General features: G+C 30.3%; 2 protein-coding genes across 3 annotated transcripts; both read right to left on the bottom strand.

Moving 5' to 3' along the window:
• Positions 1–446: 446 nt before the first annotated feature.
• LOC121220992 (putative F-box protein PP2-B12) lies at positions 447–1,886 on the bottom strand. The gene is made up of 3 exons (XM_041101256.1): positions 1,543–1,886; positions 1,133–1,263; positions 447–1,021 (listed from the first exon to the last, which is right to left on the bottom strand). The coding sequence occupies exons 1-3, from the start codon at positions 1,792–1,794 to the stop codon at positions 586–588; spliced, it is 819 nt and encodes a 272-aa protein (XP_040957190.1). The 5' UTR covers positions 1,795–1,886; the 3' UTR covers positions 447–585.
• A 3,189-nt stretch (positions 1,887–5,075) lies between these two features.
• Positions 5,076–6,499, bottom strand: LOC107892827 (putative F-box protein PP2-B12). Of its 2 annotated transcripts, none has more exons than XM_016817867.2 (3): positions 6,082–6,499; positions 5,860–5,978; positions 5,076–5,772 (listed from the first exon to the last, which is right to left on the bottom strand). In XM_016817867.2, exons 1-3 carry the CDS (start codon positions 6,343–6,345, stop codon positions 5,265–5,267), a joined length of 891 nt encoding a protein of 296 aa, XP_016673356.1. In that variant the 5' UTR covers positions 6,346–6,499; the 3' UTR covers positions 5,076–5,264. The 2 variants fall into 2 exon arrangements, with proteins under 2 accessions (XP_016673356.1, XP_016673357.1); XM_016817868.2 differs by having other exon boundaries at positions 5,081–5,673; positions 6,082–6,498.
• Between the last annotated feature and the right edge of the window lie 11,557 nt (positions 6,500–18,056).

Here is an 18,056-nt window from a genome sequence, read left to right as displayed (position 1 = left end):
TTAGACATACAATATAGTTTTATTTTATGAAATTAATGTAAACTAACATTATTCAAAATGATAACTAATTAACCCTAATATTAATTAAGTTATAATTAATATGCTTAGAATTCTATTCAAATAATAACTCTATTTTACATCAATAAAATTAGCACAATTTAAAAAAAAAATTCACAACCTTTTTCACTATATTTTATGCTTAGAGTACTATTCAAGTAATAATTTTATTTTAAAATTAGCACAATTTTTAAAATTAATAATTGTAATTTAAATTCTATTTATTTTTAAATGTGTAATTATCAAAATTTCTATTAAATTATTATTATTTTAAATGCACAATTATCAAAACTTCTATTTTATTTTAATTTTTTAGCTAATAATCTTAAATTAATTATTATAATTATTTTTAAATATAAATTTAGTAATACAATGAAAAATAAAAGATATTTTTGTCAATTTAAAATTTTTTCCAAACTCGTTTTACATATATTACAGATACAATATAACTACTAATATCCATTTATATAATAATTAGTATTTTCAACCTAACTAAAAAAGGAAAACACAATCTAAATTATGGGCACACTATTGTCGAACGTCTACCAAACTACTAATATCTTTAGGCCTAAGCTCAATTCCTTCAACAATGATGCCTCGGTTATGGAAATTACTTGTGTCTGTCTCTCTAAGACTAAACTCCAAAGTTCCATCATCACCACATTCATTCAAAAACTGACCCATTTCAACCTCCATCCACCCATCTCCTCTATCTCGAATATATAGGGCCTCGCATCGATACGGGTCTATCAACACCCTTCGTAATTCCCATGAAGCGACTCTATCGTCATTGACATGCAAACCTACGGTTCTATGCTTAAACTCAATTGTATGCCTATCCCTAAGCTTAAACACAAGGTATATTACATAGTTTGTGTTGGGAGATAAATTTCTGGTCTCAATCTTTCCCTTCACCTCGATCCACCACACTAGGTTGATGTTAGCAACTTCAGGAAACCTGTCACTGCAAAGGGAATTCATGAAGTAAATAACAATCATAACATCACGTAGTGATTATTATTTATATCTTGACTTAACATTATTACATCATTTAATAAAAAAAAATGGAGCTAACCTTAGCCCTGGTAGAGATGTGGAAATCCAAGGGAAAGGCATAAATGTATCTCTCAATAACCATATCATTGAAAGTGCTTTTGCCCCCAACATATAGCATTTTTTCCCACTCTCTTTCTCCAACTGAAAGCTCTGTTTAAACAACAACAACAGCAACCTTAATGTTACAAATTAATACACAAAAATGGACCTAAAATAACAACACAACCACTTTGTATCATACCATGCAAATTATTTCCATATTTTTTGTAATTAACTTTAAAGAAGAAGAATAATTAATTTAATTTAAATTTGAACCAAACCAGCTCAAGTTCAAAGCAAGAATCCGAAGTACCCTTGTAGTTCACATATGCATAGACATAGTTTGCTAGTAATTAACTACAATGATATTATGTAAGGTTTGGGGATTACCATGGTACCATTTTGAATGAGAATGGGATGAAAACACATATGGAAATATACATCCTTCTTTCCCAGTGAAAGCAATGATGATGACATGATTGATCTATAATCGGACGGTAGAAACTTTTCCCACACAGCATCACTGTCTGCAACCGATCTAAAAGCATGAGAAACCATGGCCGACCGACATGCATCTGCGGGCGAAGTCAACGATATGATCAAACACAGGCAATCTCCTGGCAATATCCTTGTAATTTCCATTTATTTTCTTGGTAGTTTCCTACCATGGGAAAATTCAAACTATAACAGTGGTATAAGGTTTCTCTTGTCCTAATTTTTTGTTTTATTAATACAAGTCCCCACAAAAATAAACTTCCCTTAAAATAATTCTTAATTTGACTCAAGTCTTGGTGACAAAATATCAGCTTCAATCCTTCGTTGTTCCCATTGACCAAGTAAAATGCCCGTAATTCATTTTGGTTGCGGTCATTTTATCCCGTTTAACATAATTTTATTTTTATAATAATTTAACATAATATTTTAAATCCTTCAAAATATAATAATTATATTTTATTTTTATTTAATTTTAAAATTATTAATTAATTTATCGTGTCTTAATATGATTTATTATTTGAGTGTCAAATAAAAAACATATTTTGGTATGATTATTGAATGCACCGTGAATATGTGACACAATTATAATATGAAAAAAATAATTAAACCACGTTAGAAAAATAATAAATAAATATTATTAGCATATTAAAATTCATATAAGATATATATTTTTAGTTGAAATCAAGTGGTAGTGATTAATCTTCTTAATTTAAGTACTCTCTCGGAAGTAAATGTAAAAGGAACAGGCAGGGGCTTGACCCCTAAAAAATAAAAATAAAAAATTACATTTTAGCTCTTTTAAAAATTATTAAATTATAAATTTATTTTATAGTAAAATTATATTTTGATTCTTAAAATGAAAAGAAATTTTATTTAATTTAAAAAAAATTATAAACTAATACATGATGAAATTATAATTTGACTTTCTTAAAATTTATAATTCAATTTCGATTAAGATATTTTCTAAATTCACCCTTTAAACCTAAAATGACTGATGTAAAATTAGATGAAAGAAACTTTTCCCACGCCGCATCAAAGTCTGAAATTGATCTCAGAGCGTGAGAAGCCAAGGCTGATCGACATGCATATGTAGGCAAAGTCAATCATACGATTAGATACAGGCACTCTTCGGGAAAATTTTTGGTATGAGCTTCTAGAAAAAACCTTCAAATTTTTTTATTCAAAAAATTTACGATTTACCAATATTTCTAATATTTTAATGAAAATATGGTTGTAATTTAAAAATGTTTTAAGAGTTTTAAATTCAAACAAGTCGATAAATTTAAAAAATTATCATCAATATTACATTTTAATAATTCACCACTATTTTTTAAAATTCAAATTGAAAGATACTAGCATTTAGCCAAAGCTAATTCACATACTTCTCATAATATCCTTGTAATTTCGTTTGAGAAAAATATTCAACCTGTCTTAGTCTTCTTTAATCCTTCCTTATTAAGTTTCAAATCTGAATCATCAATGTATAAATTATTGTTATATAGTCATTGTCATTATTTTTCAATATAGTTAAAATATTTTATAAGTATTTATATTCTTTGTTTATTTGAAATTTAGCCTTCTTATTTTTATTTCAATAATTTAGCTCCTTTATTTTTCATATTTAAAAATGTAAGTCTCATTATTAACACAGTTAAAATTCTTTTATCAAATTTAGGTTTACAATAACATCATTTTTTTAGTTACATAGCTACCAAGTTTTTTTTTTATTTCAAAATGTGACCCCATTAAATTGAACAGAAAAAATTTAACGATATTAACAATTGGACCTAACTTTTGAAATATGAAAAGTAAACATATAGTATATTTTAACCTTTCAATAATCAAAATGAAAATTATTAAGTCAAGGATAAGACATTATTAATTTTTGGTTAAATGTGCTTTAAGTTCATATATTTGAAATTTAATTACTCTACATTTATTTTCAAAAATTTAATCCCACTACTTTTCATATCCAATTGTTAACACCATTAACACGCTTTTGTTAAATTTAATGGTGTGACATTTTGAAATAAAAAAACTACTCATTTGGTAGTCGTTTAACAAAAGAAATGACATTGTAATAAAATTAAATTTAACAAAAAAACTAATAATGTTAACATTTGGACTTGTATTTTTAAATCTAAAAGTAAAAAAGAGTTTGGTTTCAGATAACATTCGCTATTTTCATTTTTAATTTTCAAAAAAAAAATTATTTTCTATTTTTAAGAATTGGAAGATATGTTTGCTAGATAAAAATAGGAATTTGTTTTCAATAATGAAAGTAATGAAAAGTAGACCTAATCATGGGTCAGACCACTCGACTCGACTCGAAGGCTCGCTCGAAAAGTGGGAGGGTTTAGGTAAAAAATACAGGCTTGAAAAATGGGCTTGGGCAAAAAAATAAGGCCCGCCTTCTAAAATGGGCCAAGCCTTGGGTAAGCATTTTTTGACCTGACCCGACCTGAATTTGCAAAAAATAAAAAAAAAACTGTTGTTATTTTTCCATTATTTTGCCACCATTTCACTATTATATTGTTACTATTTTATTGTTATTGTTTAGGTACTGTATAACTCTTATTTTATTGTTAATTTTGCTATTATTTTAGAGGCATTTTGTCATTGTTATTGTTAATTTGCTTGTTATTTAAGTATAAAAGGCTTTTTTTTAATTTATTTTCAATTTGTTGGTAAACATTTATTTTAATGTTTTTAGTGTATTTGATGTATTTTATTTTTAAAATTTATTTTTATATAAAAAATTAATACGATTGGGCCGGACTCGAATTTTATTTTTTTATCCAGGCTAGACTTGAGAAAAATTTTAGGCCCATTTTTTTGGCCAAACAGGGCCCAAGCCTATAAAACGGACCTAAAATTTTATTACGGCCCAACCATGATCACCTTTAGTGAAAACACGTTTAGTATGTATTTTTCACTAACAGAAATGAAAAAATATTAAAGTAAAGCAAAATTTATTAAAAATGTATAACAATAGAAAAATAAAATGTAATTAAATATAATTTTTTAAAAGCTATAAAAAAATAAAAAAAATTGTTTCTAAAAGGATTGGAATCAGGGTAAATTTAATGCATAAATGAAACTTAAAAAATCCTCATTATTGTCAACTTTTTCCAAATTTCTGGTTGAAAATAATGGAAACAAGTTTTTTTATTCTAATATTTGCATATTTTTAATTTTGTGTTCAAAATTATAAATTAAACATATTTTGTTCACTAATTTTCATTTTTCAATAAAATGCATTCTAAATTTTTAAAATAAAAGTAAAAGTATATTTTAGCATAAATTTTTAACATGTGGGGAACAGATCATCCAGATTTATCATTTATATCAACAACAAACATGATTATGGTGAATAACTTTTTGTCTTCCCCAAACAATTTAATCACACACTTTTAATTATTAAAAAAAATCAAATAATATATATATTAACAATGAAAAGGAATATATGGCCATAGAAAATACTTTATAACACTCGAAATGAAAATCATTCAAGCGGCACACATAATTAATTTATACAAATTTTAAAGGCTGTAACTCGTTGCTGATCATTTTCAACTACAATAGGATTTTCCTAGTTTGAGTAAATCAATGTACACCTAACTACCACTATCTTTAGGCCTCAACTCAATTCCTTCAATAATGAGACCTTGCTTAACGTAATTTGTGTGAGCCTCCCAAACACTGAACTCCACGCTTCCATCGTCCCCACAATTCTTAAAAAAAGCACCCATTTCAATCTCCATCCACCCATCTCCTCTCTCTCGAATATATCGAGGCTCATCTCTTAAAGGGTCTAACGACACCATCCGCACTTCTCTTAAACCGATTTTGTCCACATGGACATGCAAACCTACAGTTCTCTGCGTAAACCCGGTTGTATGCTCTTTTCTAAGCTTAAACACAAAGTATACTGCATAGTTTGTGTCGGAAGATAAAATTTTGGTCTCAATCTCTCCCCTCATATTGAGCCACCATACTTGTTTGAGCTCAGCAGTTTCAGGGAACCTATTAAAGAATTCAAAACAAGAAGTAAACAAAGGGAATATCATCAATTCCATTCTCTTTGTCATCCTTTTGAAGTCAAAAGTAGGTTTTTCACCGTCACTGTAATGTTAAATGAGTAAAACATTTTAGCTTTTGCAGTTAAAACACAGTGGCCGCCGTTACATATTAAAAAGAAAATATACAAACCTAGACTCTTGTAGAGATGTCCAAATCCAGTGAGCAGGTGTACCTTCCGGTATAATTGAAAGTGCTCTTGCCCCCGTCATATAGCATTTTTTCCCACTCTTTTTCTCCAACTGAAAGCTCTGTTGTTTTAACAAGCAACATTAGTTTCGCAGATGAAGTAAAACACACCTCTTTAAATCGAATAAAACCGATGGAGATTAAGGAATGAGCTTTGGGTTTTACCTTGGTACCATTTTGAATGAGAATGGGATGAAAACAGAGATGGAAATATACATCCTTCTTTCCCAGCGAAAGCAATGATGATGATGATGATCCTGAAATGATTGATCTATAATCAGACGGCAGAAACTTTTCCCACACTTCATCACGGTTTGCTACCGATCTGAAAGCGTGAGAGATCATGGCCGATCGACATGCATCTTCCGGCGAAGTCAAGGATATGATCAGACACAGGCACTCTTCTGGTAATATGCTTGTAATTTCCATTCTTTTGTCTTGAATTATTCATAACCACTTTCCAAACTTTAATAATTAGAAGCTAAAACGCCTGTCAATGGTGGTAATGCCCATTGTTCTCTTCGTAGTTTCCATCTATACCAGTGGTTTATGGTCTCTTTTTTCTTTTTATTAATACATGTTGTCTTCGTCAAAATAAATTATAAGATTTGGAAAAAGTTAATCTTAATGATATACAACGATGCTTCAATCTTTCGCCCTCTTGACCAGAACTTAGTTGCGGTCATTTTATCCGGTTTAAAAACAGTATTTTAAAATATAACAATGAGATCTTTTAGCTTCATAATTAGGTTTGCTTTCGTATTTATACAATTTCTTTTATCCATTTTGGTATTTAAACTTAAAAATTATAAAAATTTGATGGCTTGACATTCTGAGATTGAAAAACATTCAGTGTTCTAATAATAGAATAAATGGTTGATTACTTTAAATATATATTATTCTAATTAATCAGTTTGATTGGTCAATACATTCATGTTTCAAGAACAAATTGATCATATCGTTAAATTTTAATGAAATCTAAGTTCAAAGACTAAAATGGATTTAATTGCCAAGTTCAAATACCAAAGTACCAAAGTAGGCTTAATTGTTAAGTTCAGAAGCTAAAAATTATGTTAATCCTATAATAATTATATTTATTTTTAATTATTTTTAAAATTATTAATTAATTTATGAATCATGTGTCTTAATATGATTTATTAATTGTGTATCAAATACAAATCTTATTTGATATGATCAATTAGCTTCAATGCAATATAAATATGTCACATCATCATAATATAAAAAAATAATTAAAACACGCATGTTAAAAATGATGTTAATTCAATGATGTTGTTACTGATTTGTGGAAAATGAATTGAATTAAAATTTCATGTATAAAATCACACAAACTCAAAATTCATGTATGGTAATACACATTGGACCAAAATTCATATATAATTTTGATGTTTACCCTCTATAGATATGAATATATGTTTGAAAATCGTGATTATAAGATAACTATGCAAACAATACTACAGGACTAGAAAGCAAATTTACCTTAACTATAAAAAATCATGGCTTGGTTTCACATGTTTTTTTATACACTATCTATAACTACTCATAACCCCTCATCAATTCTTAAATAAGAGGATAAATACGTTTCATCACGTTCGAATTTATATTCTTTTATACTGACAATAATATTGATACTAATCAAACTAAAACTCGATAGAAAAGATAAAATTTCCTCTAACGTTTTTCTTTAGTCGAATTAACATGATAATAAAATGAACAAAAATAAAATCTTTTACAATATATAATAAAAGAAGATTACGTTGAAACATTGTAGATGTTATTGGCTCTTATATTGACGTGCGGCTTTGTTTATATATAAATCTTAAAATGTTGGGTGTGGAAACGGATGGGAGAGCGAAGGGAAAGGGAAGGAAAGATTTCATTGTCCTAGCCGTCGCTTTCACTTTAAGTTAGTCATCGTTCACCTCTCTCGTGTTAACTGATATTATCAAAGTGCAGCTATTTTTCTCCTAGGTCGAATTTCTTTTTCTTAATTTTGAACTAGTGTTGATTACTTCAAAGTTGGTACAAAAAAATAAAAAATTAATTTAAAAAAAAATTAAACTGGTGCTGACCACTTCAATATGACACCTATTAAAATGATATATTTTTTAAATTATGGAATATCCATATTTTTTAAAGATATTTCAAAAAAATACAGTCATTGCAATATCGGTACCCAAAATTTTTTTTAGGGTAAATTACACCAATAGTCACTCAACTTTGAGGTAGCTGACAAAACAATAACACTGGTTTCATTTCAGTCACTCAACTTTTAAAAAGTGACAAAACATCCCTTTTTGCCATTTTCCATTACAGACGTAACGGTAAAGTGATGTGGCAGATGACAGCTTGCTTGGTGTCATTAACCGTCTAGCTGGTCGGTTAGCATCAATTTAAATAGCCATATCAGTAGTAATTTAGGGTTTATACAGTAGAATAATAAGAGAAGAAGAAGAAGAAGAAGAAGAAGAAGAAGAAGAAGAAGAAGAAGAAGAAGAAGAAGAAGAAGAAGAAGGAGAAGAGAAAAATGGAGATGCTTGGAGATAAAACAGATGAAAAACATGTTCCCTCCTCTGTAAATCCTATTAAACTTCAATTTCCCTTTTCATAAATCTTTGGATTTTCATGGAGGAAATCAATTTCAATTTCCCCTTTCATAAATCTTTGGGTTTTTATGGAGGAAATATCAATTAGGATACCCTTTTGCTCGAGACTGACTTACCCGATTTCAGGGATATCTTAGATAATGAACTGGAACACGTAACGAAACCTCCTTCTTAACCTTGTTTGACCCAGAATCCTGATGAAGAAATGGCAATGTCTTCGTGGATCGGGGAGATCGAGAAGGTTTTGATGGAGGATAATAATTTTGATCATATGGTTGAGACTCAACTTGTCCCCGATGATGATTTCTTGGCCAATTTATTGGTCACCTCCTTGTAGCAGCGGCGATATGGTTAGCGTCGAGGGTGGTGATTTGCACAAACAGAGCTAGACCCACACTGACGTCGATAAAGACGATCTCATTGCTAAGAAACAGAAAAGGTATAAATTGATATTCCCAATTTATCAGCCTTTGTTTATTGTTCTTTGAGACTTCATTTTGTTTCAATTTTGTTAGTTGCATGTCTAATTTGAGGTAGAGGTGTAATGGCTTACCTGAGGAACTCAATCTCAATCTAGTTTTACTTTTAAAGCTTGATTGATCTTCCCAATTTTCATACAAACCCAAGTATTTTGCAAATACCCAAAATTGAAGATAATAAATGGTATTACTGCAATTGATGGATATGAATGGTTTCTTCTTCAGGTAGTTGAGAAACAGAGATGCCGTTGTGAGATCAAGGGGGAGGAAGAAGATGTATGTCAAGGATTTTGAGATGAAGAGTAGGTATTTAGAAGGAGAATGTAGACGACTAAGTCATGTGCTTCAGTGCTTCATTGCTGAGAATCAAGCTCTTCAGATTTTCTTTTTCTCCTCCCCTTAATCACAACCAATTTCTGTTGTTTGCCCTAAACCAACCTAACCTTTTAGATTTTTTTCCCTAAACCCACCCCAAACCTTGACCCATCAGCTGCTTCACCAATGTGGCAAGTTAACTGGCAACATCAGCTAGTTAACTTGCCACATCAGCAATCTTGCCAGTGTCTTAACGAAAGCTGTTAATCAGTGACTGTTTTGTCATTTTTTTATGACGTTAGTGACTATTTTGTCATTTTTTTAAAGTTGAGTAACTGAAATGAAACCAATAGGACTGTTTTGTCAGCTATCCTAAAGTTGAGTGACTGTTGGTGTAATTTACCTTTTTTTTAATCCCTTAATAATCCGCAGCCAACGATGGGGGAATGATTGACTTGGGTGCAAGCCATTGGGTGGTAACACCACCCTTCCCTGTTCATTTTAGATCATTATTATCATTATTTTTGAAATTGAGTCATTGTTATAAATATTTATTTTTTTAATTAATTTTGTAAAAAGCCTATATTTCTCCATTATCTCACTAAAACTAATGTCATCACCGACAACCAATATATCCTTGAAAAAGTCAAAATGTGGTAGTTTGTGATGGTAGGAGGACATATATATATACATGGCAAGTGTCCACAAGTGGAAATTGATTGGATGTCGTGAAAAATATGATGATGAGATATGGCCGTCGTCTCCTTAAAATGATAAACTTTAACAGCAGCCACAAAGACTTATAATAAACAATGCTACTGATGTAATCTAATCACACATATATATAGAGCAAAAATTTCAAGTAAATTTGGTAACATTTAATTCTAGATGAATTCAATATTTATCAAGTATGACCAATAACTTGCTGAAAGTATTTCCCTAATTAAGTCAATTAATTTTCAAACTCTTTATATTTGAGCAAACGTTATTACCAATTTTTATATTAGTTTCACTTTCAAATTTTTTTAAAAAAATTTCGGTAAAATATATACATGGAATAAAATTTTATTATTAATTAATATTTATTTATTAAACATTTATATATATATGATTTTCATATGTGGAGTGTGTCTCACATTTATCGGACGTTTTGCAGGTACTTATTGGAGATAGACGTGCGACAAGTAAGGGACGATGTCAGGACAAGGCGACAATATTTTGAGATAGGAGCAGTGGTGACATCACGACAAGAAGAGTGTAACAGCCCGTTTTTAGTGGTATTGAAAATAGTGATTTTAGAACCACAATTCTAACGTGTGAGTCCAAAAATATTAATTTTTTAATATTTACGAGGTCATTAGTATTGTATTAAATTTTAGTTTAGAAATTTTGACGTTTGAATAGTCAATTAAATAAAAATGACTAAATCATAAAAAAATGCAATAGTCAATTGCTATTAGAGTTTTAGTGCTAATTGGGTGATTAAGTAAAATAGGATGAGTTAATATGACAAATAAGCTATTTCAATAGTTAGTGGACGGTAGATAATTGAAAATGGATTAAAAATATAAGGAATGACAAGTTGAAATCAAAACAAAAGGAAATAAAAGAAATTGGACATCATTTTGGTTATATTTTTGGCTGGAGAACAGAATGCCATTGTTGGGAGAAGAAGAAGCTTTGGTTTGCTAATTTTCCCTTGCATGTAAGTGAGTTTATATTCTGTTTTTCATGAATTTTACGTTTTTGAGATCGTTGCAATTAGATTTATGTAACAGCTCGTTTTCCAGTGGTGTCGGAAATAGTAGTTTTAGGGCCACAAGTCCGACAAGCGAGCATGTAAATATTATTATTTAATGTTTACTAGTCAATTATAGTATTAAAATAAATTTTGAATTGGCAAATTATGTTATTTTAATGAATAATTAGGTGTAAGTGGTATGACCCTAAAATCAAGTAGTTTTAAGAAATGAGGTATCGAGACCTCGTTTTTATAAATTGAGTCATAAATATTTTATTAACTATTTATAGAGTGTTATTAAAGTTGTATTAAAGTTTCGTTAAGAAATTTTTATGTGTAGATAGTTAATTAATTAAAAAGGACTAAATTGTAAAAGCTACAAAAATTTATTTCTATTAATTAAATGGGTCAAATAGTTATGAAAAGGTGAATTAATGGACTCAGATAATTAAAATATGCTAATTCGATGATGTTATTAGTGATTTGTGAAAAATTAATCGAATTAAAATTTCATGTATAAAACTGCACAAAATCAAAATTCATGTATGGTAATACACATTGGATCAAAATTCATATATAATTTTAATATTTACCTTGTATAGATATAAATATATGTTTGAAAATTGTGATTATAATATAATTATGCCAACAATACTACAGGGACTAGAAAGTAAATTTACTTTAACACTAAAATTTGTGGCTTGGTTTCACATTTTTTTTACACACTATTTATAGCTATTCGTAATCCCTCCCAATTTTTAAATAGGAGGATAAACACATCTCATCAGGTACAAATTCACATTCTCTTGCACTGACAATAATATCAATGACAATCAAATTAAAACTTAATCGAAAAGATAAAATCCCCTCAACATTTTTCATTAGTCGATTTAACATAATAATCAAATGAACAAAAAAAATCTATTATAATATATAAAAGGAGATTATATGATTGAAACATTGTACATGTCATTGTCTTGGTAAGCCCCTTTACCCTTCTAAGATGAAACAAACACTCGCTTTTAGGTGCAAACACTTCTCAAGTGTAAACACACTCACAAGGCAATTGAAATCCACCTGAACATAACAACCACACATTAATTGAAGGTTTGGCAAAATGGGTCCTATGGTGCACGTCTTTCACGTATTGCATGATGACAACCTTCTTAATAACAACCTACCACGTCACACTAGCGGATCCAAAGACCTCTCCTATAAATACCTTCTCAACAATGAAGAAGAGATAAACTTTTGAGACTATAAAGTTACTCTGCACAATCATCCTTGTTACCAGCAATCAGTCTGTCCTTATGTTTATTTTTCAGCTCTCTACCTCTTTAGGCAAATTGACCTCCTCAACACCACAACTTACCCTTACTCTCCTCCTTATTATACACATATAAAATTTATCCTTTTCATTTTGTGTATTTTTTTAATTATATTTCCTTTATGTTTACATGATATATTAATTTCTCAATAATTTGTTTCATAATTCATATAATAGAAGTTTAATATTTTCATCATATTTTATTTTAATATCTTTAATGCTTTTTTTTATGTTTATCACTATCAAACATATATTTCTCCATTATCTCATTAAAAACTAATATCATCACCATCAACCTATGTATATGTATATGTATATGTATATGTATATATATCCTTAAAAAAATCAAAATGTGCTAGGTAGTGATCGGTACGAGGATAGTGTCCACAAATATTTAAACAAAATATTTAAAATATTTAATCATATTTTAAAAAATGTACGAGATTCAAGACTTAAGAATTGTAGCAGGTATGTTATGCCAAAATCATAGACCATTATCTTCTTGTTCATTTAAACTGGCACTGCCTTTTAGCTACAACCCTTTAAATCAAGAAACTTCCTTGATCCTCAACAGTATTGATACCTTTGATCAGAGTTTAATATTTTTGATGTGCAAGATTCATGTATATGGTAAGCACAAAGCATGCTCTATATGAACTCATAGTTAACTCATAAGCTCAATCTTGTATAGAAGGAAATCTAGGGAGAAAATAGGGAATTTAGAAAGCCATAGATAGAAAACACACTAATATTTTATTGATCTAACTTGATCTGCCCTCATAAGAAGATATAACTCTCCTTATATAGGTGGAGAGACCTCTCAAATAGTCATACAAACAGATAAGATTAGAGGTGCTCATGGGTCGGGTCGGGCCGGGCCCAAAAAAAATTCGGCTCGGCCTGGCCCATTTTTTAAATAAATACCAAAAATTTATTTTAAAAATTAAAACAAAAATTAAAAAAAGTATTTTAAAATTAAAAAAGTATTTTAAAAATATTTTAAAATTAAAAAAAATTTAAAAAAAGTATTTTAAAAGTATTTTAAAATTAAAAAAATAAAAAATAAAAAATATTTATTATATTCGGGCCGGGCCGGGCCCGGGCTAAAAAAGTGGTGCCCGAGGCCCGGCCCATTTTTAATCGGGCCTCTTTTTTTACCCAAGCCCATATTTCGGGCCTATATTTTTACCCAAACCCTCCCATATTTCGGGCGGGCCGTCGGGCTGGGCCGGGCCGCCCGACCCATGAGCACCTCTAGACAAGATTATAATATAGATATTTTACATAAAGCAAATAGTACAAGACATCTTTATTGAAAGCAAACAGTAAAAGTAAGATTTCCTTCTTTAATCATAGTCGGTGGACTCATCTGATGTGAGATTAAGATCAATGATACGGTCCTACTTTTCTTGCTTTTTCTGGTAGATTTCCAGTTGGATAGCATCATAATGTGCATCAGGATCAAAATATTCATCCTTATCTTCATGTTGTGGCTGAGAATCTTAAATCCTTATCTTATAAAATTGATTTGGCTGTAATACCAAGGATAATCTTGAGACCATTTTGTTGGATCTGGAATATTCTCATGATATTCTTGGATGGCCTTTAAAATTTCTTCATGATAAGGTTTATGCTGAACTGGCCACGTATCCCATAGAGCAGTGACATTTGGAGGAGGCCATATTTCAAACGGAATGACCTTGTTAAGCTGGCAAAGGAGTTTCTGAATATTTCTATAATGGCTGTCAGAATTTCGGATATCATCAGGGAAAACTCTGTGAATCCAAACAGTAGGAAAAGACCCCAGTTCAGTTGATCTTCCACATTGCATAAAATATTATGGTTTGTAAAAGATAATTATCATATATAACCTTAATTTTTCATAGTAAGGCTGATTTATCATGTTCAACCATTATGGTAAAGGATGGAACCAACTTAGAAAAGTAAAGAAATTCTGATGTTCAGATTCAATGTTTCCTCGGACAACTTTTGTCAAATAGTAAAGAAGATCAGGAACAAAGAACTGAATGGCAATATGGTAGAGATGAGTGATATACCATAAAAATCATTTTAGTTCTTCTGGTTGTTCAACAAATTCAAACCTTATTGGGTGTATAAATGGATATTTTGGATGTACACCCCAAAGTTTGAGAATAAGACCTCCAAAATTCTTAAAGACTTGAAATTGATATTCAAACATCATCTCTTTGGCCTTTTGATTGAAGGTTTTTTGATAAACAAAGTTCATGACTTCTGGTGGAAATTCTGGGTTGAGGTTAGGGGTGATTGGGTAATAAGTATGTAAAGCTAAAGATGATAAAAATGGCCTATACATCATTATAGGCTTGGGCTAACTAGATAAGGTTCTTTTTTAAAGCAAAAATTTCAGTCTTTGGCCTGGAAAGGAAATCAGCAAGAATGTTGTATTTTCCTTTGATATGTTTAGTATCAAAAGAGAATTTGGAAAACCATTCAATCCACCTAAGGAGCTGAGGGTGTGCGACTGTATTTTGTTTAAACATGAGCATTTGAGGGAAAAAATACATGTCCATTTCAACAAGGAAATGATACCCTACAAGATGAAATTCAAACTTTGAGATACCTTTTTTAACTGCCAAAATTTTCTTGAAAGTGGAATGGTAATAGATTCCAGCTTCAAAAAATCTTCCACTTTTGAATCTACAAAGGTATCTTTTTTCTTGTTTTTCTTCAAATAATATTGCACTCCAATATTTGTCACTTACACCTGTCTGTAGAATTCATTTTCCATCAGATGGAATTTGGAGTGGAGGCAAATTCTACAACATCTCTTTCAGGCGTTGTACAACTCTTGTTTGAGGGGATGACCATGTTGGAGGTTCCATGTTAAGCATCTTTCTTAAGGGGTTAATATACTTAGAAACTTTAGGAATAAAGTCTCTAAGATAATTAACAATCCCTAAGATTTGTTGGACCTGTTTTTTAGATAGGTTTTCATCTGGGAACTTAAGAAGTTCTTGTGCAATATGTGGTCCTGGAGAGTATTGTCCGTCTTTCAGCGTTATTCCTAGAAATTCAATTTTTGGTTTATTGATTTGCATCTTCTTTTCTGAGAGCATTATCCCATGTTTGAAAATGAGAAATTTAAACCTTTCTAGAAGCCAAAAATGAGATTCTTCACTTAGACTGTAAAGTAGGATGTCATCAATATAGACTAAGGTATTTTCCATGAGAGGTTGGAAAATCTTTATCATCGCCTTTTGAAATAATGAAGAAGCAGTTTTTAATCCAAATGGCATGATTTTCCACTGGAAGTGCTTGTTTGGAATACAAAATCTTGTTTTAGTTCTATCATCCGGGTGGATTCCCAATTGCCAATAGCCTGCTTTAAGGTCAAATTTTGATAATACTCTTGCTTTAGCCAGACTGGGAAAAAGAGAATTTTTGTTGGGCAATGGAAATTTGTCATATTGGAGGAAATGGTTAAGAGGTTGGTAATTAATAACCAATCTTAACTTTCCTCTGATTTGCTTAGATATTTTATTTACATAGAAAGCTTCGCATGCCCATTGAGAATTTGATGGCTCAATCAGATCTTGTTGTTGAAGCTCTTTGCATTCTTGTTCTGCTAATAATAAATTATTTGGATTCATACCCATGTGACTAGCTTTTGTCGGGTTTATGTCTTCATTTTTTTAAATGGAAGGGTAATAAAGAATTCAAAATATTTCCGTAAAGGATTTGGACATTTGAGCAGGAATTCTGAATGAGAGTCTGCATAAGATTTTTCTTTTAGTTCTTAGACAATTTGGAGGATTTTTTCTGACTGGATAGAGAAAAGTTTGGGTATGGAGACAAAAGGTTGAAATAGATTTTTGAAACATACTCAATCAGGAAGGATTCTTAAGTGTTGGGCTTTTGTGTAGAGGTCAAAACCTACTACAATATCTTTTCCTGGGAGTTGTGAACCCAACACTGTAGTCTAACACAACAACCTGGAAAGAACTGAATAGTAATGGGCTTACTAATCAAGTGGGTAGCAAAAGGATGATCTACAACAGAATTAAAATACTTGACATGTGGCTTCCACCAATCTATAGGTAAAACATCTGGGTTCATAATGGTTTCAGCTGCTTCAGTATCTATAAATGCAATTATAGTAATGGGCTTACTATATTTGTCTAAATAGATTTTAACAGGAATATGGGGAACTGGTATCATGTTGCCATGGTCCTTTTGAGCTTGAGCTTGTAGCATATGAACATCTGAATAATCTGATTCTGAATCTAGAGTTTCATCAGGATATGCAGGAATAGCACAAATAATCCTTTCTGAGGGTTCATCTTCAATGGAACAAATAGACTCTATATCATCTTTTTTTTATCTTTATTCCTGATTGTTGAATCAGTTGTACAATCTCTTTTTCCCACTTCTTATTTTTTGGACAGTCTTTTGAATAATGCCCCTTTTGCTTGTAAATGTCATAGCGATCAGACTTTGTTGATTCTCGCTTCCTCCTAAGATACCTCTATTGTGGCTTCTTCTTCCTTTTCCATTTTGAAGAAGTTGTGTTCTTTGAAAAAGAATATTTTCTAAAATGTTTATTTTTTTTAGAATGACAGATACAAGACTTGTCTTTAGGATACTTGTATTTTAGATAGGATTCATCACATGCACGATCAATTCTTTTGTCACTATGGAGATAATCTTTGAATACTTTTCTCCTATTGCAAATGTCTCCTAAGGCAATAAAAACTTCTTGTTGGATTTCTCCAACAGTCAATTGAAGAATATCTCTATTTTGCCTTTAGAGAGCTTGATTGACTGCAACTTGAAGATGATCTGAAAGAGATGAAAGAATTACTGGCTTCAAATTTGAATTGAGACCTAAGGCACAAAATAATTTGGTCATTATTTTAAAATGCTTTTCTAGATCTCTTTTTCCATATAAGCAACATTTTTTTTGTAAAACTCCCGTCTTTTGAGAGTTAAAAGATCATCTGGATTGCCCATAAAATGATGGTGAATGATTCGTATTGGCTGGGCAAGGTATTGAAGGACCAAAAATTTTATTTGATTCTATAGGTGTAACGCTTAGGTTTGTGCAAGTGTACACAGTCGTTATCAAGTAATAAGTAAGTATCGAGTTATCGTCTCCACAGGGATTGTACTTGTGCTAAGTCACTTAATTTGTAAAATTATATTAACAATTTGGTAAATAAAAACACAATATAGTTGAGAAGTGGTGATTAAAATATATTAAACTAAATTCAATGATCCCTAATGCCAATTATCCTAAGTATGCAAACTATATGATTGAAATAGATTTTAGTAAAATTAAACACAATTTGCAACAATTATAACATAAATAAACTAGGACAATTATTTTAATTAAACTCAATTTATTATCAACATGCTTAATAACATTCGAAAAAACATTCCATGATAACTCGATCTTTCATGAGTTTGGAAACCATATTAGGTCCTTTCGAAATCCTTTACTTAGTAAATACACATTTTACTGATCCTTATTTACTAAGAGTTTCTTAGCATTCTTGTGAGGTAACAGGGACGTGTTAGGTTTGAAACAATTTAATCACAAAAATAAAAAAAAAACTATGCAGATAACAGAGCTTGGTTAGAGTTGTTATGCAACCTACAATTTAATCGTGTTA

Source organism: Gossypium hirsutum, chromosome D09 (genome assembly GCF_007990345.1).
Source record: "Gossypium hirsutum isolate 1008001.06 chromosome D09, Gossypium_hirsutum_v2.1, whole genome shotgun sequence".
Lineage (NCBI taxonomy): Eukaryota > Viridiplantae > Streptophyta > Magnoliopsida > Malvales > Malvaceae > Gossypium > Gossypium hirsutum.
The sequence above is the reverse complement of the archived record's forward strand: the minus strand, read 5'-3'. Positions and strand labels throughout refer to the sequence as shown.

What these genes read in the sequence shown, in the direction of transcription:
- LOC121220992 (XM_041101256.1), bottom strand. Translation starts at nt 1,794, where the DNA reads ATGGAAATTACAAGGATATTGCCAGGAGATTGCCTGTGTTTGATCATA. An exon ending in TCATTCAAAATGGTACCATG is followed by an intron (nt 1,264 to 1,542) that starts GTAATCCCCAAA and finishes TTGTTTAAACAG; the next exon opens with AGCTTTCAGTTGGAGAAAGA. An exon ending in ACATCTCTACCAGGGCTAAG is followed by an intron (nt 1,022 to 1,132) that starts GTTAGCTCCATT and finishes TTCCCTTTGCAG; the next exon opens with TGACAGGTTTCCTGAAGTTG.
- LOC107892827 (XM_016817867.2), bottom strand. Translation starts at nt 6,345, where the DNA reads ATGGAAATTACAAGCATATTACCAGAAGAGTGCCTGTGTCTGATCATA. An exon ending in TCATTCAAAATGGTACCAAG is followed by an intron (nt 5,979 to 6,081) that starts GTAAAACCCAAA and finishes TTAAAACAACAG; the next exon opens with AGCTTTCAGTTGGAGAAAAA. An exon ending in ACATCTCTACAAGAGTCTAG is followed by an intron (nt 5,773 to 5,859) that starts GTTTGTATATTT and finishes TTAACATTACAG; the next exon opens with TGACGGTGAAAAACCTACTT.